The sequence below is a fragment of the Xyrauchen texanus genome, chromosome 14 (assembly GCF_025860055.1).
Source record: "Xyrauchen texanus isolate HMW12.3.18 chromosome 14, RBS_HiC_50CHRs, whole genome shotgun sequence".
Taxonomy (NCBI): domain Eukaryota; kingdom Metazoa; phylum Chordata; class Actinopteri; order Cypriniformes; family Catostomidae; genus Xyrauchen; species Xyrauchen texanus.
The window spans coordinates 9,151,597-9,178,730 of record NC_068289.1 but is presented as its reverse complement, the minus strand read 5'-3'; the positions used below and the strand labels follow the sequence as shown (position 1 = coordinate 9,178,730).

Here is a 27,134-nt window from a genome sequence, read left to right as displayed (position 1 = left end):
GACATCACGTCTGAACAGCTCTATAGAAATGTTGTATAAACACAATATCCCACTCATAATTGTGCTGCTGTACTAAATATCAATGACTGATTGAACATGTACACTAAGTAGTGTCCAAAAAAGTGAGTTCAAAGTTAGTTGGGTCTACAAAATAAAAAAATAACTGAAGTAGACTGTACACAACTCCAATTTTACAATGAATTGCTTCAAATCCCTTTTTCAATGTTTTACCTAAACTTCAACAACATTGAATTATTGAGAAATGTGATTCTGTTCTCAGGGGAGGGGGCCACTGGAGTGCAAAGAAGCAGAAAAGTGAAGGCATCAACTTTACAGCCGGAAACGGGGGTGACACCTGGGTCATGGAAGTCCAAAGGTGCAGCGCCTGCTATCAGTCCTAAATCAACACATTTCACTACCCAAGCACATTCACCAGGGGAGTCGACAGAAATTCAGACAGGATTACCATTGGAGGCAGAGTGAGTATCTAGCTCATGTAATGTTGCTCTTCTTATGTTTGTGTTTATAAAATCTGTCCTGATGTGCAGGATTGGTAAGTATGATTGACACGGTTGTGTATTTTGATTTAAATTACCAAATGATAATAAATTCTATGAATAATGTTCTCATTGTACACATGTAACCCTTCTTTCCAATTAAATGATGCATAATGGTTTGTTCTTTGTTGGAAATGTTTATATTATTTTGCTAAATTGTGACCCGGTCAGAGTGAAGCAGTAACAAAATACTTATTCATTGTTTGTAATTATAGTTCTTCTTATAGTTCTCCATATATCAGATAGGGTTGAATGATTTTTAATAAATATGACACAGCGCTCTGTAATTTCTGGCCAATCAATCCTAAATATCCTTATAATTTTCCAAAATTCTTATTTTGTCCTTCATCAAGTTTTAATCTTTCGCCCCCCTCTCGCTTTCCACCAATTCATCAGTTCTTACCTCTTCAATCATCAGCCCGCTTGCATTCCTGTTGTGTTTTGGGTGTACACAAACCAGGTTGCTACTTCAGGTTAGAGGTCAGGCAGAGGTCAGCCAGCCTGGCTCTGAGGTTTTTGTGACTCATTAATATCCTGTCCTATAATTGTTTGCATTCCTCTCTCACACCGTCTCGTCACTCCATCCGCCCCAGTCTCCAGCACTCTTTGATTACAGCTCAAATTTCAGCCTAAACCCTTCTCAGAGTGTTGAGAAAGCAGAGAGGAGATTACGGTCTCTCCACATCTGAGCTCTTATCAGTCAATCTCTCTTACTCCCTTTCTCACTCTTTCTCTCTCTCTGTCTGGGCTATATATTAATGGGAACACCAGACTTCTGAACTTCCGACACTCTTTGCCAAATGATTCTGATTAATATTTGAAATCCTTTGTTGTTTGTCTTGACAGCAATAACAGCAAGGGTCATTACAAGAGCAGAGGTGGAACAGAAGATGCTGAACACCCACGGTTGGAGAAAATAAAGAAAAATATAAAAGTTAATAAGCACATAAGCAAATCAAAGGGAAAGACAGTTCAAATTCGTACAAAGGTTGAGGGCCAGAACACCAGGGTCGTTGACGATATCCCTTCTACTGCAAAGCAAGTGAGTTAAATACTTAAGTTTTATATGATTTTATCTCCAGGTTGCTGTCTGCACATTTGTTTAATTAATATACTCTTAATTTGCAGAAGAAAAAGAAATCAAAAGAAGATACTGAGAAAGAAATGAACACCAAGGTCCCTGACAACATCACTGCTAGCCCAAAGCAAGTAAGTTATATACTAGTCCAATGGCTTCTATCTGTTATTTTCAGTCTGTACAATTATCACAATATCCTCTCAATCTGCAGAAAAAAAAGAAATCAAAAGAAGAGACTGAGAAAGAAAAGGAAGGGCCTACAAAATCTCACAACCCAAGAGTTAAAGATAAAAAGAAAAAAGGTCAACCAGCATTTGTTGTTGGTGAGTCTACGTAGAGATAATTGCTCTGTTTGTGAGTCTAAGTAGAGATAATAGCTCTATTCGAAAACATAGTGATCTGCCATTCTGCCTACGTACTGTACGTAGCTGCCTTCTAATGTGAGTCATTATGCAGTTATTTTAAACAAATGTCTTGTGTGCATTATGTAGACTCTTGGAGCATTTAGATCTCATCACATTTAATTCATAACATGCAGGGTTTTTAATAAATGTATAATACCAGTAGATGTACATGGAAATAAGATACAATCAGTATTGTTCCAATTGACAACATTGTTGTTCAACCATGCTTGCTTGTCTATCAAATTGTGATTCCATGGTTGTTTACTTGTCAAGTTCTTCTTCTCATGCGTCATAGATGGAGGGCAGACCAGCTGAAAGGTGCTCGTGACACCTACCATCAGACATGGGGACTTGTGACTTGGTGACTTGGACTCGAGTCGACTCGAGTCGCTATTTTTATGACTTGTGACTTGACTTGACAAAAAATAAAATACTTGAGACTTGACTCGGACTTGGAAGTTAAAGACTCGGGACTTGACTTGACTTGAGAGACGAAGACTTGAATGACTTGAGTGTTAATCACATCATGTTTTCAGTTTGAATATAAAATATATAAATTATTTTAAAGGGGTCATGACATGAGAAACCAAATTTGCCTTGATCTTTTGGTATATAAGAGGTCTTTGTATCATTAAAACGTCCTGCAAGTTTAATATTTTAAGACGTCCTCCCCATTCTAAACGAATCATTTATTTAATCAAGCTCAAAATACAGCTCGTTCTGGATTCATGGTTAGAAGTGACGTGTCGGTTAGAAGTGACGTAACAGCGTTTGCATATGACCGCCTCCAGCACAACATAACTACGCTATAAGCGCAAGACAACTACGCTCATTTCAGTATCGCCGTCGCCTCACAAGTGTTCAGTCGATGGACAGCGAGCTCTGACAGAGACTACTTGTGCACAGGAAAATTACGATGCCACACAGATGTGCTGTTCCTGGCTGTGGTCAAACAAAACCTCTGAATAAGCTGCCGAAAGATCCAGACGTCAGGGAAAAATGGATGCAGTTTATTTTTTGCGGACGACCCAGTCACGGCAGTGTTAACTTAAGCGTTTGTTCTGTACATTTTAAGGATGACTGTTTTGAGAACAAATCTCAATATGATGCTGGCTTTGCCAGAAAACTGTTGCTCAAAGATAAGTCCGTGCCGACTATTCTGGGAACAACGACGACGCAAACTGTAAGTAATCTATTTTAAACTTTAAACTACTTTTTAAAGCGCAATTTCATTCATTATGAATAATCACAGTGTTTTTACTTAGTTTACTTGCATATTGTTCTGGCTGGGGCGTCAATAATTGATACATAGGCACTGACGTTAGCCAATCATAACAGTGGGCGTTAACACTGAAGTCTTAAATGGAAAACGCCCCCAAAACAGACTGTTTGAATCAGAGGATGAGAAACAGGGTGGGAAAAGGTCATAAATCACTAGATTTTAAAAGTTTTTCTTAAAAAAAAATATATTAATACTATAATTGCACCTAAGGGAACATAATAATACAATAAAAAAAAACCATGTCATGACCCCTTTAAAAAATAAAGTTGATCCAGCTGGAGCGCAGGCTGAGAATAGTTTTGTCATGACTGGATCACGACACTATAGGCTATCATCAGCCATGCCCTCTCGTACCTTACGCACACCACGCCCACTTAGATCAGATAACCCATCAACATGTCAGCCGGAGGGGTAACGTTACCGAGGGTCATCGCTTTCGGCTTCAAAAATGATTATCAAGATGGTAAAAGACGAACAGCGCTTTGCAAGACATGCAACGTTAAGATCGCGGACAGCCAGACGACAACCTCCAATTTCGTCCGCCATTTGAAGAGCCATTCTGCCCAGTAAGTGCTTGTCAATTTGTTAATTTTATCTGGTTAGTTGGTAGTTAGCTAATGTAATAATAGCAGGGTTCCCACGGGTCCTTGAAATCCTTGAAAGTTTGTGAATCTGAAAAATAAAATTCAAGGCCCTGGAAAGTTCTTGAAAATAAACATACATATACAGGTCCTTGAAAGTGCTTGAATTTATTTTGTGCAAGAAGTTTTCTTGAAAAAAAAATCTGTCCATTAATTTTTTATTTCGCCAACACTTCGTGGCTTATGCTGCATACTAGCCTGCTTGATTTACGTTAGTTACGCGCATTTAAGTGTTTCCCGCGCGAGGTACTTTGTTTTGTACGTTGCCATGACGTTCACGGGCGCTGGTACCTCAACGTTTCCCACTCACAGACATTGCAAAAATAGGCTTATGGATATACTCTGAGTGTGTGTGTGTGTGGGAGTGTGAGAGCGCGAGTGAGTGAGTGAGTGAGTGTGTGTGTGTGTGTGTGTGTGTGTGTGTGAGTGAGTGAGTGAGTGTGGGTGTGGGAGTGTGGGAGAGAGAGTGTGTGAGAGAGTGAGTGTGTGTGAGCGCGAGAGTGAGTGAGTGAGTGAGTGTGGGTGTGGGAGAGAGAGTGTGTGTGAGTGGGTGTGTGAGAGAGAGAGAGTGTGTGAGAGAGGGTGTGTGAGAGAGAGAGAGGGTGTGTGAGAGAGAGAGAGGGTGTGTGAGAGAGAGAGTGTGTGAGAGAGAGAGTGTGTGTGAGAGAGAGTGTGTGTGAGAGAGAGAGTGTGTGAGAGAGAGTGTGTGTGTGTGAGAGAGAGGAGAAATGTAACAAAGTTTAATGTATGTAACTGTGTTTGAGAGAGAGAGAGGGAGGTGTTCAGAGAGGAGTCTGTTGGATGTTAAGCTGTTATTTGTTTTATGGACTCAATGTTGAAAATTTAAAATATTTCAAACACTGTTGGCAGAAGTGAAAAATAAATAATTTTATGAAGTTACAATTTTGTTTGATTCCATGATGTATTTTACTGAACATGAGTATTGTAATTTACTGACAGTTACTTATATCTTGTCTTTTCACTTTATTATGATCAGATTCTGCAGGTAAAATTACAATAATAAGGTGACTTGACTTGGACTTGACTTGACATAACCTGTGACTTGACTTGACTTGACTTGCCCAAGAAAAAAATACTTGGGACTTACTTGAGACTTGAAGGTGAAGACTTGAGACTTACTTGAGACTTGCACATGTGTGACTTGGTCCCATCTCTGCCTACCATACCGGGATAAAATTGCTTGTCGATTAGCGCCACCTATTGTAAAAGCGTGAATGTGGGAATGGCGATCATTCGCCTTACTTTTCATTTGAAAAAATGTTTTTTTGCCGATTCGTTTAGCATATTCGTGTTAGGTGTGCAAAGGCCTTACGGCAGCATTCATTCTGTTTTGGAGCCTCATAAGTGACCGATTTAGCACACTCTACATAGGCAGCAACTCTGATAATCAATGCGGAAAATAGACTCATAATTACAGCTGATGTGTGTAATTTCTGCAACAGTACATCAACGCAATGAATGGCAAAAATATTTAACTTTTATGCCATTGATAAAATAAAAAAAACACGAAAAAAAAATCAGATAGTCCAGCCCCAAACTTGTACTATTGGTTGAGCCGATGTCACTGTGTCAAGCTGGCCAAGCCGCTAAAACAAACAGATTCATATTTGGAAGAGCCACAGTGTTTACACTGGGGAAATTAACCTACTATTGGCTTACTTACAGTTGTATCTGCATATTAAGATGGGATAGGAAAAAGTATTTTAACAAGAAGAAATTACACAATTTTGAATGTTAGCATGATGCTACGCTAACAATGCTAATAAACTAAGCAAACAAAGCTCTAGTAAGCAAAAAAAATACATTGTTCACACACATATTAGGTAAAATTATATATTTTTTAATTACACTGGACTATGTCTTTCAAAAAAGTTAATTACTGATTGAAATATATTTCTCTCACTTCGTCTTGGATATACTTTTCTGGATTTAATTTTACACTGAGCTCAGGGCAGTGCATTTCTGAGATTGTCTTCTCTGTGAAATATTCTTGCAATGCTGCCTTAGAAAAGTGTTTCTTAGGAAGGATCATAATTAGAATGTCTTTTGAAACCGCCTTTGTGTCAGGAGCATGCCTGTTATGCCTTTAAATCACTGGGTTTTGGCAAAAATTTTACAACAAATCTTCTGAAAACAAAGAAGCTATGAAAGAAAAATGTCATTTCAAATAATTTTCATCATCTGTTTTAGGAAAACCTCAGCGACAGGAAGTAGAATGGATAGCAAATAAACAGGATGAGCCTGAGAGACCCATGATCCATGAGAGACAGGTGATGACGCCCAAGGACAAAGAGGATGACAAGCTAGAGAACAGTAGCTCGCAGGATAACACCTATATTGACTCTGACAACGACATGGGTGCTGATACAGACTCAGAGAGCACAGAGACATGTGAAGAAGAGGATTCTCCCAGATCAGTGTACAGCATTCACAGATCCCAGCACTCACATGTTACAGCACTATCAGATCCCAGCACTCACAGACTCTCACAGAACTCTCACAGATCCACCTCAATGGGGGTGGCGGCCCACTGCAGCCCGTGTAGCAATGCAGCCCTTTCTCTCATCCATATGCCCTCTCAGCCAGCACACCATCCTGCCTCAAACCCAACCAAATCTGAGTCATGCAATGATGTGAGTATATCCTCCCCATGTAATCCCAAATTGGCTAAATGATTTTGAGATCCTGGCTCTGTGGGACTCCTTGTTCCACCTCAGTGGATCTATTCTCTTTACATTAGGAATGTTTGGAAATCTAAAATTGATGTTGCTTATTGGATCATCAAAGATAAACATCATATTATGTGATTAAACATTACTTTATGGACAGCTTATGACCTCCTAGCCAAGTCTTGCCTTAAGAACAAATGGTGCAACCAAATTATGAACATACAAATGTTTTCATTACTAATTATTTTACCAGCATAACAATTTAAGAGGAAGTAATTAAATCATCTCTCTTTTCTCTCTATTGCTTCCATGTACTCGAGCTGGCATGGACTTCACAAGTTTGTGCAAAAATTGTTGATCCATGTTATGGTCCAGCATGATTTTAGAAATTTTTCCAAAAGCATCTTGTGTGCTTGAAATTTGAAATAGTGCAAAATTAGAAAATATTTATTTTTACATAATTTAAATATAAAAATATGTATTTTTGTCAGTTTTTACTTATAAGGTCATGTTACTGTCATATTCATAACAATACATGCTATTCGTCTTTTTATTAGGTTAAAAGCAGTGAGGAGCCAGTTAACAAAATAGACAGAAAGGCTGCAGCACTAGCTGAGAAGGCAGAGCGCCGTCGTGAGGAGGTGGAGAGGAAACGGAAGGAGAGAGAGGAGGAAAAGAAGAGACAGCAAGAAAAAGAGGCAAGAGAAGAGAGGATGAGAATTGAGCTGGAAGAAGAACAGAGGAGGAGAGCAGAGGAAGCGAGGTAAAACATGCCAAAATAGAAACAAATACTGAACGACCACCCTATCATACAGACATCGGCAAGAAACCATCACTGTCATATATGCAGGTTACAGAAGATTAAAGAAGAGGAGGAGAGGCGGAGAAGACAAGAAGAGGATACGGAGAGGCAGAGGAGAGAGCAGGCAGAGAAAGAGCGAGAAAGAAGACGACAGGAGGAGAAGAGGAGACTGCTGGAACGACTCCAGAGAGAAAGACAAGAGGAGGAGAAGCGGCAGGCTGGTAAATACCTGTGCAGTTATGGTTTCTGATAGTTCGAGGTCCATGTGACAGTCTTCATATTATATCTATGACTTGGACTGAGTGAAGATAATATCTTACATGGCCATTACACATCCATACAGCAACAATTAATAATGAAATAGTTAGCAAATATAATGCTTTATGAACAAGTGAATCAGTGAATACCCTTACTGTATTTGCACAGCTGAACTGGAACGTCAGCGTTTGGAGGAGGAAGCTCTGAAGGAGGAGGAATGCAGGAAGCTGTCAGAGATGGAGGAGGTTGACAGACTGGAGTACCTTCGCAGACAGAAGGAGGAAGAGGAGCAGAGAAGGAAGGCTGCAGAGGAGAGGAAGAGGAAGGAGGAGGACGCAGCGAAGCATGCTGAAGAGGAGGCCAGATTGCAGGCTGAACTATTTGCCAGGTGTCACATCTATGTTGATTTTTCATGAACTTCATGTGAGATCATAATTTTATAAAATGGTCTGTTAGTTGCTAAGAAACAGCAATGTGCATATATATATATATATATATATATATATATATATATACACACACACACACGGAAAGTCTTTGAGCTGCTCATGCTTTCACACACACAGGACTGTTTAGGACTTTTGAGGTATATTGTATTTCTCACTTTGACAGGCAGAGGGCAGCACTGGAGCAGCACTTAAAGTTCCACAGAGGTCTGTTTGTGGAGGCTGGGGGGCTGGAGCAGACTCAGGATATCTCTCGTCCTTGGGTTTTCTCCTATTTTACTCTGCTGAAGCTGCTTGGCTTAGCTGAACCCACATCTACTGATGAGGACACACTCTAAGATGCACTGTGATTTTCTCATATTAAGCCAATTCCCACATCCAAACTGTTTTTCCTCTAATGGGTTAATAATCATTGTCACTTTGTCATTAAGTCTGTATCTCAGCCTTAAGTTGCTCTAACTGAAACTGTATTTTCTTTGTGCTTTTAAAATGAAAGGTTCACCATTAATACACACAGACATCCACGAAGTCCATGTATTTAAACTAATCTACAGCAATGTGTAGTTCAGAAATCTACATTGCAAATGTGAACCTCTCACATACAGTATTCATCAACTTGGCCCACCCAGTAGTAGTGAAGCAAGTAGGATACTATTATTTGTATTATAGATGTTTTTCATGATCACCCGAAAAGAACTGTGGGTTTGAACTCCTGCGTCCGAAACCACATCCTGTCAATGTACTGTATTTGATGAGAAACGCACTTCTCGGCCGGTTAAATAGTATGCAAGAGGCAGTACGAACAAAATTCGGTCGTACTAACATCCGGGAATGTACACATGGTCCCGTGACCAAAATATATAATGTGACGACAACAACAACAACCATGAAAATGATCCACTCAAGTTCGGTTAACAAGCAGCAAGACAATGAGCAACGTTTTTTGTGTATACAGCATTTACTGTTAAAAACAGCCTTCTGCCCCGCAGTTCTCTGCCATTTCTTTTAAATCCAGCGTTTGAACGTCTCCTCAGTTCCCAATGCATTGTGGGATAGGAAAGTGTTCAACCGATCCATACTTCGGATTCCCGCCGGAAGTAGTAGGTCATCCTTGTATTTTTTGCTTACTGTCTTATGAATACTATGGATTCGGACATACTACTCCACTAGCATACTGTTTTTGGCACAATATATAGGGAAGTATGGATATTCAGACGCAGAATGCTCAGGTTAGCAGTTTGAATCAGATTCACTTTCTCAGCGAATCAGCAGTCAGTGAGCTCACAACTGGGAGCGCAGACATTTCAAAATAAGAGTCCGGTGTGTATTTCGGGCTTTTTTGTGTGTGTGTGTGTGTGTGTGTATTTCGAGTTTGCACTCTTGTAGTCTCTGTGTTTGGCCCATCCGGTAACAGTCAAGAAAGACCAAGGCAATATTTTAAAACAATTTAAAAAAAAATTATATATATTTACATATTAATTGTTTTTACTTGCCATTATATCAAACACTGCTGAAAGCAATTTGGTTATAAAATGAAGCTCTTTGTGTTTGTTATTGAGTTGCCACAGTATGCAACAGATACTGTAAGGCTATACAATGCTTGAATTAACCAAAAAAACTGAAGATTTCATACAAAGGTGTACACTTAAAGTCTTCAAAGACAAAGGACAACTGGCTTTAACAAGGACAGAAAGAGATGTGGAAGGCCAGATGTACTAAACAAGAGGATAAGTACATCAGAGTCTCTAGTTTGAGAAATAGACGCCTCACATGTCCTCAGCTGACAGCTTCATTGAATTCTACCCGCTCAACACCAGTTTCATGTGCAACAGTAAAGAGAAGACTCAGGGGTGCAGGACTTATGGGAAGAATTGCAAAGAAAAAGCCACTTTTGAAACAGAAAATCAAAAAGAAAAGGTTAGAGTGGGCAAAGAAACACAGACATTGGACAACAGATAATTGGAAAAGAGTGTTATTGATCTTGACCCCCCTTTTATGGGATCAGCTAGACTGTAAGGTGTGTGAGAAGTGCCCGACAAGACAGCCACATCAAAGATGGTGTCGAAGGCCATCCTGACTCCAAACTACCACTGAACAGTTTCAAACCTGAAATCAAATCAGTTTGTAACTTTGTTCTTCCAACACATTGGCCATATGTGGTAAAGCCTTTATCTGCCATACAATTATTAAGCATAGCCTACAAGTCAGACAGTAGTTCCTGGTTTTGCACCTTATTTGCAGCAGCACCGTCTTTGATATTTGAAGGGAATTAAACATTCAAATAAAGATCAGGGGCTTGGTACAATACATCAGGCGCTTCCGAAGCCTCTCATCTCAGTTACAGTAATCCCCCTGGTTGTTACAGAGTAGTCAGGTACTGTGAAATGTTGGCTACATGTGTACATGCTCCTCTTTAAAACCAAACAATTCTGACACAATTTGTTTCCGCTAGAAAATTATGTCACATCCAGGATAGCATGATCACAAGGGAACTCAACATTGCTTCTAAAGTTTAATGTACTCTGATATCAACCCAATAAATTGCACCATCCCCATCACACATTTTTTAATAAATTCAAATGTGAACACATTTCTCTATAGATCTACTAATAGCATGTTGTGCTAACAACCTCTCAGACAGGTTCTGGTCCTGTGGAAACCAGGAAGTAATTACATTCACATAAACAATGGTGAGTACTTACGCTTAGTAGGTTCCATTTTAACTCAAAAATGATATTGTTTACTCCAGACTTTTAGGATTGGGGTTTGGGGATATAGTTAATAAAATATGCATTTATGTTAACTGTATTGCACCATGTACAACTAAAAATACAACTTGCTTTTGGAACTACTTTGAGGGCATTTCACCTGGAAACTGAAGCTTGCATGTGCCCATTTGTGTACAAATACTTCCAGCTTCTGTAGCTGGGGGACAGTAATTCGAATTTTGGTAAGCACAGACCAAGTTCTATTGTTGCTATGCTCACAGTGTGCTTTGTCCATGGAGGTTAAAATAATTTTCTGCAAGAGTACTGTAATGTAAACCACTGGTCAGAAAATTGACAACATGTATGTTTCTATGATATTAATACGTGATCTTCAGTCTTATACATAAATACTTAATTTTGTTTTCTAGGCAAATATAAATTGTGCCTAAATATGAATTTATTTATAAAACTATATACATATAAAAAAGTCACTTTATAATTTTCATACATCAGTTTATTTCAATGAATTTACATTTATTCTAAAATGTTGTAAATAATAATGACTTGCCCAAACCTTTAAATGTAGTATAATTAATTTCATATAGTCACTTTGCATAGAAGCCTTTAAAGGTTTTACATTCTATTAAACCTAATAATAATGTGATATTATCTTCTCAATTGCAGATAACAGCGTAGATTAGAAATTGTGACAAACACTCATAAATACGTAAAGATACTCTTTTACAGGAAAAAGTTTGAAAAATTGTCACTGTGTGGAAAAACAAATGACTTTTGAAATACAGGACTATTCGCTTTATATATTTCATTTGTCGCTTTGGACTTTAACAAGCTATATCTTTTCCTCCAGTCAGCAGCACAATAAATTAAAAAAAGAAAAAAAACATGGAAAGCTTGAGAGCATGAGAACTTGAAAAACAAAAAAGCAGTGTTGTAGTCAAGACCAGCTCATCCAAGTCCAACTCCAGTCCGAGACCAGAGTAGGTGGAGTTTGAGCCAAGACCGGAGTAGGCCGAGTCCAAGTCGAGACCTGTAAAGGCTGAGTCTAAGACAAGAGTTTTTAATTAATCTATTAAATGTATAGTTTAAAGAACTATTTACTCTATGAGCATGTATAAAATAAACCTCATTTATTATTTTAATAAGCTTATGTTGGTTAAACAATATTACCAGTTGAGATTAAAAATTAAATAAATCACACATCCTAAGTTAAGTGAACAAATTTGTTTTACAATTACAACATGTATGTGTTAACATAATGTCAGTGAAAAACTAAAATGAAAGGTTCAAAGTGCCTATGTGGCTTTCCATTCAAGTCAAGTAAACATTTCTGCTGTACAAAATACAGCATTACTGTACTATAACTAAAATGAGCCCAAATTCAATTTGTTAAAGGTGCGGTATGTAAGATTCAGAAACCCTTGTTATTAATGACACTTGTGGCCGTTAAGTGAACTGCAGCCAGCTACCTGTTGCTTGTGCACTAGCGCGAGAACGAGCAACATGTAGCTAGCTGCAGTTCACTTAACGGCCACAGGTGTCATTAATAACAAGGGTTCCTGAATCTTACATACCGCACCTTTAACAATTTCCTCAATCGCAATACTATATTTCATTCATTGTATGTCAAGTAAGTATTTCTGCTAAATTTTACCAAGATTTCATCTCGGTGTATGCACAGAAATCAATTTCTTTCCTTTTTTTTCAGAAAAAGTTATCCAAATCCACAATCAAACAATAGGGTTTAATGGTTGACACCGTATATGAATGTTTTGCTTTGTTATGTGTCATGTTGAGAAGCAACCAATAAAAATGTTAATCTGAAAAAAGATTTACAATTATTCTAAATCATAAACATCTCAAAGACATTTGCTGAATTTCTTATTGATATCTGAGACATACTCACTGACAGATGAGCAAACAACGTAAAATAGACATCTTCTAGAAGTAAACACACACATTAACTAGACGTCTGGGTGTTGTACGTGTGCAATCAGGGAATAGAATATAACACAAGTGTCTCGCGACACATATTTAACAGTTGATGTTATTTTTAACTTGACAAAAGAATAAAAAAACTGTGGTGCTCCAGCATGAGATGCCAAAAACACAGCGATACTTATTGCAACTGTCAAAGACAATGGTTGTTTTACATCGAAAAACAACTGAAAAACAGCATGGATGGACGCTACAACACGTTTGGTCTGAACAGCCCCTATTAACTAGTCACAGCACCATTAGTCAACTAGTCACCTAAGCAACCAAATTGGCCCAGTTGCTAGGGAGGGTAGAGTCACATGGGGCAACCTCCTCATGGTCGCTATAATGTGTTTCTCGCTCTCGGTGGGGCACGTGGTGAGTTGTGTGTGAATTTCATGAAGAATAGCGTGAAGACTCCACACGCATTATGTGGTGGTGTAGTGGTCTAAACCACATAACTGTTAAACTGATAATCAGAAGGATGCTGGTTCTATCCCCACAGCCACCACCATTGTGTCCTTGAGCAAGGCGCTTAACTCCAGGTTGCTCCGGGGGGATTGTCCCTGTAATAAGGGCTCTGTAAGTCGCTTTGGATAAAAGCATCTGCCAAATGCATAAATGATAAGATGCACGGATTGACAGTCTCAGACGCGGAGACAACTGAGATCCGTCTTCCTCCACCTGGATTGACACTAGATTGAGGCGAGTCACTACGCCACCATGAGGACTTGGAGCACATTGGGAACTGGAATTCCAAATTGGGGAGAAAAGGGAAAAAACAGCTTTCACTGTATACATTTTTAAAAGGGACTCGACTGGACTCGGGGTCAACACATATGAGTCCACACATCAAATTACTCACAAGTCCATGACAAGACCAAGTCCATGAAAATTTGGTCTTGGACTCAGTGTCGAGTACTACAACACTGCAAAAAATACAAAAAAACATTTAATACAAGGCCATGTTGACGCAATACTGTAATTTACACAATTAATCTGGCTATTTACAGTCTCAATCTCAACTCCAAAACAGATGTGCAGAGTTGAAGTATATTTTCTGTCCTATTGTTGTAAGCCATATTTCTGGCCTTGGCATAAATCTGCTGAGACATCCAGCTGGATAGTTTGTGGGGGTACAGGACTAGATGGATCTATGGGTTCTGGTGATGATGCTGTAGACTGTTGAGGAGTGCCTTCCACTGGATGTAGCTGGATACCCTGTCAGAGAAGAGCACAAGCATTTTTCTGTCTGTCCATCCGTCCAGGCTCTTGACTGTATAGTATTTATAAATTCAGGCTAGATCACCTGGAGATGTGCAAAGATCCTGGGCTGCAGAGATGTCAGTGAGCTGAAGAGCTGCACAGCCTCTGGAGAAAGAGTGTCACTCCCTTCCAATAGTCCTCCCTTCTGAGAGGATACTGTCAATATACAAGGTATTGCAGTAGGGTAATTGATTTGACTAAAGATTGTGCTGTCCTTTTGAAGTAGGACTTCCCTCAACAGTCTCTAAACTGTATTAAATAACAATATACACTCACTAAACACTTTATTAGGAACACCTGTACACATTTTTATGTGATTATCTAATCATCCAATTGTGTGGCAGCAGTGCAATGCATAAAATCATGCAGAAACTGGTCAGGAGCTTCATGAAATGGTGACAAAATGTGATCTAAGTGATATCAACAGTGGTATGATTGTTGGTGCCAGACAGGCTGGTTTGAGTATTTCTGTAACTGCTGATCTCCTGGGATTTTCACTCACAACAGTCTCTAGAGTTTACTCCGAATGGTGCCAGAAACAAAAAACATCCAGTTTTCTTGTAGTGCTGCAGCCAGAAACACCTTGTTGATGAGAAAGGTCAATGGAGAATGGCCACACTGGTTCGAGCTGACAGAAAGGCTACAGTAACTCAGATAACCACTCTGTACAATTGTAGTGAGCAGAATAGCATCTCAGAATGCACAACTTGTTGAACCTTGAGGCGGATGGACTACAACAGCAGAAGACCACGTTCAGGTACTTTATTAGGACCATAGTGTTCCTAATTAAGTACTCAGTGAGTGTAAATATGGCATTAGGACAGCAAACATTACTTGTTAACTACTTGTTTTTACAACCCCAATTCCAAAAAAGTTGGGACAGTAGGAAGAATGCTAATAAAAACAAAAAGGAGTGATTTGTAAATTATATGTTTTGGAGAAATTATGTTTCTCCAAAATTTGTACATATCTGTCTACATTCATGGTGTTCTCACAGATGTGCGAGTTACTCATGCCATGGGCACTGACACACCCCTGGCCCATACAGACACTGGCTTTTGGGCCTGATGCTAATATTAGCTTGGATGGCCCTTTCCTCTTTGGCCCAGATAACATGGTAGCTTTGTTTTTCAAAAACCTTTTGAACTGTGGACTCTTCAGATGAAAAAACACAGTTCCACTGTTCTACTTTTCATCTAAGATGAGAACGAGCCCAGAGATGTCGGCAGCGCTTCTGGACCATGTTGATGTAGGGCTTCTGCTTTACATAGTCAAGTCTTATCTTGCATCTGTAGATGCAGCGGCGAGTGGTGTTGGCTAACAAAGGTTAACTAAAGTTATCCCAAGCCCATGTTCATGACAGCCATTACAGATGAATGATGTTTTTAAGACAATGATGTCTGAGGGATCAGAGATCACACGCATTCAGAATTGGTTTTCGTCTTGCCCTTTACGCACCGAGATATGACCAGATTCCATGAATCTTTTAAATATATTATGCACTGCAGAGGGTGAAATGCGCAAAATCCTTCCAATTTGTCTTTGGATTATTTGCTGAAGCATCTGTTGGCAAATTGACATGTCTTGAACAAACCTTGCTCTTGAAGGACTAGGCTGTTTTTGGAGGCTCCTTATACAGTACTATGACACAATAGCCTCACCTGTTTCACATCGCCTTATTTCAACTCGTCAAATTGTTATTAATCTTAAATTGCCCCATCTCAGCTTTTTTGGAATGTGTTGCAACCATCTGATTTGTAATTACTGTACATTTTTAAAGAAATATGAAATTCACAAGTAAAAACAGTGGTGTAGTTGTGGTGCTTTCAATATAGCAAAGGGTGAATATAATTTACAAATCACTCCTTTTTGTTTTTGTTTTTTTTTAACTTTTTTGGAATTGGGGTTGTAGAAATAATTTAAGTCAAATTTCAAACAGGATTTCCACAACATTTTACCATCCTTAACAGCAGGAGTCAGGGTATAGGTTACAGTCTCTGATAGCAAGTTATCATCCTCTGCTTTCCACTGTGAGAAAAAGGCAAACACATACGCACATTAACAGAGGTTTTTAATTTACCAGGGACAAAAGTAGGCATCTATTTACTCATCAGTCTAATCCTTTAATCTTAGTCCTAAACACAATTAGTGGATATTTTTTTTTAATGTACATTTATGTGGAACAGGATTTTAGACCATGAAGATTTCACAGGTAAACATGATTTTCTTGGTCGGAACATGGTTGGATATTTTGAATAAGCTAATTTTAGTTGGGCGTGCATGTAAATGCACTCATAGAAGCCAATAAAAAACTTTACATGGATTTATATGAATGAGATCTGTTATCGCATGTAATTTGATCATGTCACATCTGGTTAGGACACTGTGTTAGAAATGTATGTTGTGTCCACACCTCTGCATCTGAGGTAGTCAATGATCCCGCTGTCAGCTGAAGAGCTTTCTGAGCCTCATGGATGTGGTTCTTGATGTCATTAACAGTGGGAAAGTAACACAGATTATGTCTCTCAGGCACCTCGTCTGACTTGAACATCTCACGTTCCACAAACCTCCTGGTATGAAGCAAATAAAAAGCCAGTTCATTCACAAAGGAACAGTAATGACCCAAATTTTGCATGCTCAATCTGAGACATACCTGAGCTGCTTGCGGACAGTGTAAACCTGGCTATGGCCTTGTGCCACCAACTCCCAGATCTTATCTGCCACAAGTGGGTGCAGTCGAGAGGGGACAGATGAGTCATCCTCCATCTGAATATCCTCAACCTCCTCAGTCTCTTCTTCCTCATTCTGTTGTTCCTCTGCAAAGCAGATCTGCTCTGGAAGTGGAGGAAGGCTTGCAGTGTCCACATCATGGTAAAGATGGGCTTTCTCTGTAGGGAGCTGGATGTAATACCTATTTATGAATGTGACAAACAGTAAACGAGTGAACCTTGCTGTGAGGCAGTTATGTCATGTGATGGAATTTAAAAGATGTTTATACCTTACAACCCCTCCAACATCCCATGAACTCTTCTTGAGGTCAATAAAGGCTTTCTCCTGCTCTTGACGCACTACCTTCTTGTCTGCTTTTGCATCTGTTGGAACCCTGTACTCTGGGAATTTTCGTACTTTCTTAATATATATCCTGAAAGACGAACAGTTCCTGTTTAATAATAAGCATCCAGTGCATAAAGCAATGTAAATAAATACTCATCTGGCTGTTGTGTTTGCCAATCTGTGGCTTGTTTACCTGGCAGGGCAGGTTGCTCTGTATTGGAAATTTTGATTCGTTTCTTGCTCAGATCCTTTTTTAGGTTGGATACCCTTCCTCCTTGGACCAAACTGACATTCCATCACAATGGCTCTGCTCCCTTAAAACCACATTAATAATGAAGATAAAATTACTTCATGGGCATATTTTTTAAAACTATTACCTTATCTGCAACAACTGCATTAGATCTAGGTACCAGAATTATCTACTTTATAAAAAAAAATCATAAAAATCATTTCGAAGGGCCCATCTCTATTTTTAAATAGTCAATAGACATGTGGCATATTTGGAAATATGGTATATCACAGTAATTAACATGCACAATATTGTGGGCAATTCCAAAAAACTTAAATAGTTCTAGATAACCTTTTAGCTAAATTGTTTAGCACAAAGTAGTTTTTTCCCCATCAAAAAATCAAGATTCACAACACTGCATGTATGCGGCATAAATGACACATGCACACTCTGATGTAAACAAAATCAACATGGACGAGAAGCATGGCTGAAGGAGGAACACGCCGACCTTTATCCACCGTCTAAAAGCAAGTATTTTGGTTTCCTTAAAAATGCTAAATTGTTGGTTGAAGATGGTTACCCTCTGTGTAAAACGTGGCAGAAAAGTGGCAGCGTAACACGGAAACACCACCAACATGTTCACTCATTTGCGTACAAACATCCCGTGCAATTCAGCGAGATAAAGGTCAGTTGTTGCAGTTCTGCTAACTTTTCAAAACTGTTTTTAAAAACTGGGTGACAACACTCTAAGAGACAACTAGCTAAGTGACAACTAAGATGAAAAAGAGAGTGAACTGTTGTTGCCATTTGCAGATAAAGATTGCTTTACAAGTGGCCGAAGAGTAGTTCACTAAAACTCTGCTAGCAACACAGTAACGTTTGTCTTGTAGTAACAACTAAAATAAAGTTGTAATCAGCTAATGGTAAGTGCTGTTATTAATAATGGCAATGTGGCACAATGATGATTTCAATATTAAGTTAAAGTATAGCACCTAGCTATATATTAGCAACTTGCTAACCAGAAATAATAAATATGCATACTATTTTTGTTGCCAATTAGTTGTTCAATTCGTTTTTTTAAATGTTCAGGGTTCTTTTCAAATATCGTTGTTATCTTTTAATTTAAAAGGCTAGTTTGATATTGAAGAAGTATTGAAACTTGTGATTAAGAGAACAAAAATAAAGTTTGTTTTTGTAATGTATTTCAATACCGTGACAATACTGTATACTGTGATAAAAATTCAGCAATTATCGTGATGTGAAAATGTTATACCATCACATGTCTAATAGTCAATAGTCTTTAGTTAATAACATAATGACAGCTGTAAACTATTATTTTCTACTTGATATTGCTAGTCAAATGCAGGTGGTTTAGCCGGAGGGACATTTTTATTCTAGAGAACCTTTGATTGAAATTTGAATACATCTGTATGTGCAAAATAAGTCAGACAAATTTTTGGTCCATTTTCCAGGAAGACAAAGACTATACATTTTGAATGTGTACATATCTGCTCAACATTAGTTTAGTCAACTACTACCACTAGCATATAAATGGCCTCCAAGGTAAAGTCAAAGCCACAATACTCATCCGTTTACATCTGTATAGTTACTTACTGTAACTATATGCCAATATTAAAGACTTACAACACAGACACCACAATCCATCAACTGATACATTTGAAATCATAACACATATGCAAAATGTCTTAAATGTAAATGTAAGCAAGGGCAAACTGCTTAATTACCTGCATTAACAAAAGGAATGCCATCGTAGGGCACATACTGTGATTTCCACATAAGTCGGGTGGCAGGTTTTGCAGGTGAGGGTGATTGACGGGTGCCAAACACAGTGCAAGTCTGCTGCTTGTGTAAAAGCAGAACAGCCTCCAGCTCGGCCTCAGTGTTACTGTAACCACGGTACGAGTCTCCAATCTTCTGCTCCCAGTGAGAACATTACAAAGATAACAAACGTGATTAGCATTAGACATTAATAGGTTGTGTTGCTGAACATGGGTCTGTTTGAATGAAGGCTGTTTTTGGCTCTACACTCAACAAAAATGATCAAGCATATAAGCTACACGTTAGATTTAATTGTCTAAATTAACACGAATAATGTCAAAAATCAATAGTCCATTAAGTTAAGCCATTTTTATACTTGACATACCTCACACTCACGCAGTCTCAGAGCCCAGTTTGGTGCCCCTGGTGGCAGTGGCTTCACTGTGGGCCCAAGTACATCAGGAGATCTGAAAGGGATGAAAAGACATTTAACCCTTGTGTTGAGTTCATTTGTGCGAACACATTTTGTGCTCGTGGTCAGAAATGACCGGCCCACTAAGTTTTGAATAAATCTCTTATTGCATACAGGTGAAACTCGAAAAAGTTCATTAATTTCAGTAATTCAACTTAAAAGGTGAAACTAATATATTATATAGACTCATTACAAGCAAAGTAGGATATTTCAAGCCTTTATTTGATATAATTTTGATGATTATGGCTTACAGCTTATGAAAACCCCAAATTCAGAATCTCAGAAAATTAGAATATTGTGAAAAGGTTCAGTATTGTAGGCTCAAAGTGTCACACTCTAATCAGCTAAACACCTGCAAAGGGTTCCTGAGCCTTTAAATGGTCTCTCAGTCTGGTTCAGTTGAATTCACAATCATGGGGAAGACTGCTGACCTGACAGTTGTGCAGAAAACCATCATTGACACCCTCCACAAGGAGGGAAAGCCTCAAAAGGTAATTGCAAAAGAAGTTGGATGTTCTCAAAGTGCTGTATCAAAGCACATTAATAGAAAGTTAAGTGGAAGGGAAAAGTGTGGAAGAAAACGGTGTACAAGCAGCAGGGATGACCGTAGCCTGGAGAGGATTGTCAGGAAAAGGCCATTCAAATGTGTGGGGAGCTTCACAAGGAGTGGACTGAGGCTGGAGTTACTGCATCAAGAGCCACCACACACAGGCGGGTCCTGGACATGGGCTTCAAATGTCAAGCGTCTTACCTGGGCTAAAGAAAAAAAGAACTGGTCTGTTGCTCAGTGGTCCAAAGTCCTCTTTTCTGATGAGAGCAAATTTTGCATCTCATTTGGAAACCAAGGTCCCAGAGTCTGGAGGAAGAATGGAGAGGCACACAATCCAAGATGCTTGAAGTCCAGTGTGAAGTTTCCACAGTCTGTGTTGGTTTGGGGAGCCATGTCATCGGCTGGTGTTGGTCCACTGTGCTTTATTAAGTCCAGAGTCAACGCAGCCGTCTACCGGGACATTTTATAGCACTTCATGCTTCCTTCAGCGGACAAGCTTTATGGAGATGCTGATTTCATTTTCCAGCAGGACTTGGCACCTGCCCACACTGCCAAAAGTCCCAAAACCTGGTTCAATGACCATGCTATTACTGTGCTTGATAGGCCAGCAAACTCGCCTGACCTGAACCCCATAGAGAATCTATGGGGCATTGCCAAGAGAAAGATGAGAGACATGAGACCAAACAATGCAGAAGAGCTGAAGGCGCTATTGAAGCATCTTGGTCTTCCATAACACCTCAGCAGTGCCACAGGCTGATAGCATCCATGCCACGCCGCATTGAGGCAGTAATTAATGCAAAGGGGCCCAAACCAAGTACTGAGTACATATGCATGATTATACTTTTCAGAGGGCCGACATTTCTGTATTTAAAATCCTTTTTTTATTGATTTCATGTAATATTCTAATTTTCTGAGATTCTGAATTTGGGGTTTTCATAAGCTGTAAGCCATAATCATCAAAATTATATCAAATAAAGGCTTGAAATATCTTACTTTGCTTGTAATGAGTCTATATAATATATTAGTTTCACCTTTTAAGTTGAATTACTGAAATTAATGAACTTTTGCACGATATTCTAATTTTTCGAGTTTCACCTGTATATTATCCCAAGATATTGCATTAGATATTTTTGCCAACTTTTTTTAGAAATTAAGACAGGTTTTGTACTCCCTGTAGAATTTTGTGAACACATCAATTAAATTTGATGAAATGTATAAAAAAAACAAAAAGAAACAAGAAGTTTTGACCTGAACACAATATAAGGGTTAAAGAAGCAAACAATTATTGCATTGTGACAATAAGGCTTAAACTCTAGGAATAGGTTCCTGTCTGAAGCAGTTATCTGTATGTACAACCAGGGGATAATTTGGGCCAGAATGCTCCGGAACCAAAACTAAAAGTTATTTTCAGTAAAAACACTGATGTGCAGTTAATAATAAAACGGTAATAAAAATCTATATAAACACTGTCCATCCTCACTGTCAGCTAGGAGACAGAATGTGGCAGATGTAATGTGCAAGCACACATTGTGCTTACATACAAGGTTTACTGTACCCTTTCATCTGACTTCTAGCAGCAGTGACACTCTGTGCTGCTTCTGCAGCTAAAATGTTAGTGCCATCATTGTCTTTAATGGATGTGATGATTGGCTGGTGTCTTGTTTTCTCAACAAAGGCACCTATTAAACAGAATACAAAAAAGCCAAAACAGAAAATCAACAAGATGTCTTCACAATTAGAGTGTACCATTTAATCTATTTATTTATAATAACATATTCAATGACCTGATGTCTGTGCTACATCCAACAGCTGACCATGAGATAGTAACATGTGAGTGCCCCCTATAGGGACAGACGGGACTGCATACAACTCTCCACTCTTCCCTTTCACGATCACCTAGAAAATAAGGATATATGTGTTTGAAAGACTGCCATATATCATTTAAAATGACTTAATGGGTGGAATGCATACGATTAAACACATCATTTTAACATTTCCAGTGGGCTGATTCACATGTCATATAAAGTGGAGCAATATAGTGTTTATGGACCTCCTTTGGGTCATGATGTCATGCACTTACCATCTGTTGATACTGTATAGGCTCTCCGTTTTGGTCAAGAATAACTAAGTTGTCTGTTTTAACAGAGACTGTGGAAGATTTCTGATTGACTGCTACAGTTTCTGGGGCTGGAATGACTGATGGATGACATTGCGCATCTTTAGCCTCTGTTTCTGAATTTTTATGAGGTTCCTGACACAAAACAAAACACAAATGAATAGTTTGAACACAAACAATTGACAGCTGATACTTTACAATTACCCTGATGTTCATAACATTTCTGATTTATGTATTTACTGTTATTTAACATTCAATGGTAAATGGAGGAATTTCACAAAACATATCAAGAAAATGTCCCAGACATATATAACCCTAAAATTTTGAGAAAAAATAAGATATTATTATTCATATTTTTTTTTACATATAAAGCTTATTTTGCGGCCATTAAAATTATTTTGTGTTGGGAGTATGACATTATTTATATAAACTAAGCTTTCGTTTTGAACATTAAATTGTGAAGTATACATCATGGCAGTATCTGTTGTACTGTTTTTAATTTATGCTGGTTTAAAAAAATAAATAATTTAATAACACTATTTCTTAATGTAAAACAGTAAAAACAAGACTGTATTAAAGTAATGAGAATCATCACTTAAAATATGGGAAAAGTAATGAAAATTTCTGGGTAAAATGTGCTTAATGTGCTACTGCAATTATCCTAATGCAATGATTTTTGTTCCCCAAAATGTAAGCTTCATTAAAGATATATAAATATATTTGACTACTACCCCTGGAGTCGCGAATTCGAATCCAGGGTGTGCTGAGTGACTCCAGTCAGGTCTCCTAAGCAACTAAATTGGCCCGGTTGCTAGGGTGGGTAGAGTCACATTGTGGTCACTATAATGTGATTCACTCTCGGTGGGGCGCATGGTGAGTTGTGCATGGATGCCACGGAGAATAGCGTGAGTCTCCATGTGCGCTAGGTCTCCGTGGTAACACGCTTCAACATACCAAGTGATAAGATGCGTGGATTGACGATCTCAGACGCGAAGGCAACTGAGATTCGGCCACTGAGTCACATATAAATTCTAAGTATAATAACAACAACAAAAAATTGTTTTTGGGGTGAAATGTGACTGGAAGTTTAATCTAAAAATCTGTTTATTGGTTTAATTAAATGTGTTGATTTTGGGGGTTTTAATGAAGACTGGGTCAAGTATTATTAAATACTGGACAACATTCAAACTAGTCAATTAGTCAAAGTATCCTGTCCTTACTAGTCCTGCTCCAGTCTCTCCAGGCTGTGGATCTGTGTCATCTCTCTCTTCAAACTTAACAGCATCATCCACATCTCTCTCTTCCATCTCCATTTATTTCCAATCTATCAGACATACAGAACAGCCTAAATCAAGACGGAAAGCCAGAGAAAAGTTGTGCATAATTTTAAAAACAATATGACTGTGGAATTTAGTTCCTATTTTCTATAGCTGCTTTGGAAATATTGTATTGTATTAAAAAAAGCGCAACACAAATACTTCAAAATGACAGTTACCATGAAATTATTCTGTAATGTATTAGTTTATTTCAGGCAAAGAAACGCACTCTATGCTTAGCGTGTGATGAACAGAGTGACACAGACGTCATACATTAACATAATATTAGGTATAAACGCCATGTTGCATTGCTGCTTGCTACAGTAGCGCAGCACTTTCATTAAAAAACACACTGCGTGTATATGTGAGAAAACAGCTAGACTGAATATACACATCATCAGCACATTGCAGCTCGGTCCGACAGCGTATCTCAATGCACTGAGACGGTCGAGCCCGAGCTTTATATACAGGAAGTACCTTAAATTCAAAACGAGTCTACTGAACCTCGTCTTCGTCCGGGATTCCTCACGCCGAAAAACGCGGAAGCATATGCGTCATCTGCTTGGTGTTTTGATGCTTCGCGGCTTCTGTAGAGGCACGTTTTGTTATGTATTTTGTAACCAAAAGAATTATTTTGTTTAAATTTGACAATTACACGTTTTTAAATGATGAAAATAAGTTGTATGTACTTTGTTTAAAAAGAAAAAGGGACTTTTATTTAATAATTGAACCTCGTTTCCTATGTTTTGCTAAATAATGATAATAATAAAACTTTGTTGAACTTCATTGCAGCACTTCATATACCAGAAATCTTATGTTTAAAAAAAAAAAAAAAAAAACGTTTTGATATATGTATATATTATTCCAGTGAAAATAATATTAATAATTGTATTTTTCTTGTGCAACTTCTTATTATTTTGGGGAACTTCCTCTTTCCTAAGAAGAAATGGTCAGGGTCCAAGCCAAATTTCATTAATTTTCTCTTGGAGATCAAGAACTTCAAGCACCTGTTTGGAGAATATTGTCAACAAAAAAGCAAAAAAGACTTGTAGTATTTTCCGTGGTTACTCTTTTGATTAAGAATTAATGTTCTGTAAACGCGGGTATATTTCTGTAGATCTCTGTATACTGTTGTATATTATGTTCTGTTAATAATAATATATAAAAAAAATTAATAAAAAAAACTCCGCATTTTTACCATAGGAGTAAGCGTAACGTTCAATAACAAGCAAAATTGTCCACGTCTTCTATTAAAACAGCAGTTTTATCGTCGTAAACTCCATACATAGTTGATTTCAAATGTATTTATTTTTTTATTGTAAAAACATATTGAAGATTAGCGGACAGGCGGTCATTTCACCGTTTCCTCACAAAAGCAGTTTATTCAGCGTAGCTACTCAAGAATCTGATGAAGAATCTGAATCATGTCTCCTCGCCAGTGTACCGCTGTTGTGCCGAAATCGGTGATTAATATAATATAATATAACTGACTATCGGTGATTAATAAAACGATTGTGTAGTCTGATGCTTTTAAGTGTTAATTAACAAATATTTGTTGTGTTTTAACATATTGTGTGTGTGTGTGTGTGTGTGTGTGTCTATATCAATTATTTAATATGTATATATAGGCCTACATATAAACATGTAATATATTATCTTGATTAATATTATTATTTTTAAAAATATTATTATAATTATTTTCACAAAATTCATTCTGGTGATGTCTAATCTCCTCTTTGTCATATTCCAGAAAGCATTTTGGTCTGATGTGAACAGCAGACAGCAGACCAAATCCAACAGGGCAGTATTAGAGGTTACTGAAATCTGTTACCCCTCTGTATTTCACACAGAATGGATGTGAAATTCATCCATTAAAGCCTCTCTATTTTCTATTCGGTTTCCTTTACCGCATTGCTCTGATGTGAACTGCCATAGAGATACAGCAGTGTCACCAAAGTCAAGTCAAGTCAAGTGGTTTTTATTGTCGTTTCAACCATATACAGTTAGTACAGTACACAGTGAAACGAGACAACGTTCCTCCAGGACCATGGTGCTCCATAAAACAACATAGGACAAACACAGTACCACATGAGACTACACAGACTAAATAACATACCTATATAAAGTGCACGTGCAAACGTGTGCAAAAAGTACGGGACAGTACCATAAATTACTAAAAAAATAAACAGGACAATAGGCACAGTAAAAGACCAGTACACAGTAGTGCAAAAAATGAGTTTCTAAAAATGCCAAATGTAAACATAACATACTAATGAGGTTCTGAAAGTTCTATCAGACAAGGCAGTAACATATTTGTAACATACATTATTCACTATTAGCGCTCTTTTTTGAATGTGACCATTCATTTCAATTACTTGAATAAGGAGCTCAATGGCAGTCTTACATATGTTTTCACAAAAAAAAGACATTAAAGTATCTTAAAGTGAGATGTCTCTGTGTAAGGTGTTTTAAAGGGTTTGTGACGTTTATTCACAAATGGAAAAAACACACATTTAGTTAACTATAGGCCTATAAATATATCAAAATAGAATGACTTAAGTTTAAATTAAGTATTAAATTAGTTATATATTATATATAAGTGTGAGGTTATAAAACTATTATAAATATATAAATAACAAATGAATACAACAAATTAAATCTATATACTATTTGTATGCTGTTTGAAGGACATTGTCAGTCCCACCACAAATTCTTGAACAGAATAAATAATATGTTGACACAGTACAAATAAATGTAAAGGCATGCTGGACAAAGAAAATTATTGTCAGTCCCAACACAATCTTGGTGGAACCACCTGCTACACTTTTCAAATAAAAAATCAGAAAGATAGAATGATAACACAAGACACACATAAAAATGCTTCACCTAGCAATTTAATACAAGCGTCTACTGCTTCATGTTATGATCTTCTTCCTGTTTACTGGATTTACGTTCTTGGATTACCCCTTTTGTATTGTTTGCCTTATTGGATTGATTATCTGTTGCCAACCTCTGCCTGTATTACCTACTATGTTTGTGATTGCTGATTTGGATGTGTTTATTAAACTCTTCTGCAAAATGTATTCTAACCCAACTTCCGGTCTGAGTTTGTTACAGCCAATGGTTCGTGGGTGATAAGGGGCACACAAGCACCTCTTAATGCCCACACACATCACTATTGATCTGAAAATAGATAGACAATTAAGAGTTGATCTGTGTCACATTTATGTCTTTTGTTCCTGTTGTCATGTCTTTTATTTTAAAGTTTTGTTCCTGTTTCTGTTCAGTTCATGTGGTTTCATGTCATGTGATTTCCTGTTTCCTCATGTGTTCCTGGTCATGTGATATCCTGTTCCCCTCCATGTTCATGTGTTTTTTTCATTGGGTCATTGTCTTATTATTAGTTCAGTCTTGTGATTGGGTGTCTTGTTTACTTGTTACCCATGTCTGTGTATTTAACCCTTGTGCCTTGTTATATATTTAACACAGTT

The 27,134-nt window shown here is 37.9% G+C and overlaps 2 protein-coding genes across 2 annotated transcripts in view; one reads left to right on the top strand and one right to left on the bottom strand.

The window, feature by feature from the left end:
- Positions 1-12,313, top strand: part of LOC127655151 (uncharacterized) — a 51,639-nt gene extending 39,326 nt beyond the window's left edge. Inside the window, exons 21-29 of the mRNA XM_052142795.1 lie at positions 281-479; positions 1,404-1,599; positions 1,686-1,766; positions 1,847-1,958; positions 6,174-6,616; positions 7,210-7,415; positions 7,503-7,675; positions 7,881-8,100; positions 8,325-12,313. Of these exons, the coding sequence (XP_051998755.1) occupies positions 281-479; positions 1,404-1,599; positions 1,686-1,766; positions 1,847-1,958; positions 6,174-6,616; positions 7,210-7,415; positions 7,503-7,675; positions 7,881-8,100; positions 8,325-8,496 (1,802 nt within the window). The 3' untranslated portion in view covers positions 8,497-12,313. The remainder of the gene's footprint in view (positions 1-280; positions 480-1,403; positions 1,600-1,685; positions 1,767-1,846; positions 1,959-6,173; positions 6,617-7,209; positions 7,416-7,502; positions 7,676-7,880; positions 8,101-8,324) is intronic.
- A 122-nt stretch (positions 12,314-12,435) lies between these two features.
- On the bottom strand, positions 12,436-24,168 carry carf (calcium responsive transcription factor). The gene is made up of 14 exons (XM_052142994.1): positions 24,121-24,168; positions 23,548-23,672; positions 22,292-22,462; positions 21,996-22,107; positions 21,767-21,890; positions 19,575-19,656; positions 19,156-19,345; positions 17,375-17,495; positions 17,126-17,269; positions 16,781-17,038; positions 16,541-16,697; positions 16,086-16,155; positions 14,171-14,283; positions 12,436-14,082 (listed from the first exon to the last, which is right to left on the bottom strand). The coding sequence occupies exons 2-14, from the start codon at positions 23,638-23,640 to the stop codon at positions 13,927-13,929; spliced, it is 1,791 nt and encodes a 596-aa protein (XP_051998954.1). The 5' UTR covers positions 23,641-23,672; positions 24,121-24,168; the 3' UTR covers positions 12,436-13,926.
- Between the last annotated feature and the right edge of the window lie 2,966 nt (positions 24,169-27,134).

Coding starts and splice junctions, on each gene's coding strand:
- carf (XM_052142994.1), bottom strand. CDS start 23,640: ATGGAGATGGAAGAGAGAGATGTGGATGATGCTGTTAAGTTTGAAGAG. Junction 14,284..16,085: donor GACTCCTGCTGTTAAGGATG/GTAAAATGTTGT, acceptor GTATATTGACAG/TATCCTCTCAGAAGGGAGGA. Junction 14,083..14,170: donor GGATCTTTGCACATCTCCAG/GTGATCTAGCCT, acceptor CTTCTCTGACAG/GGTATCCAGCTACATCCAGT.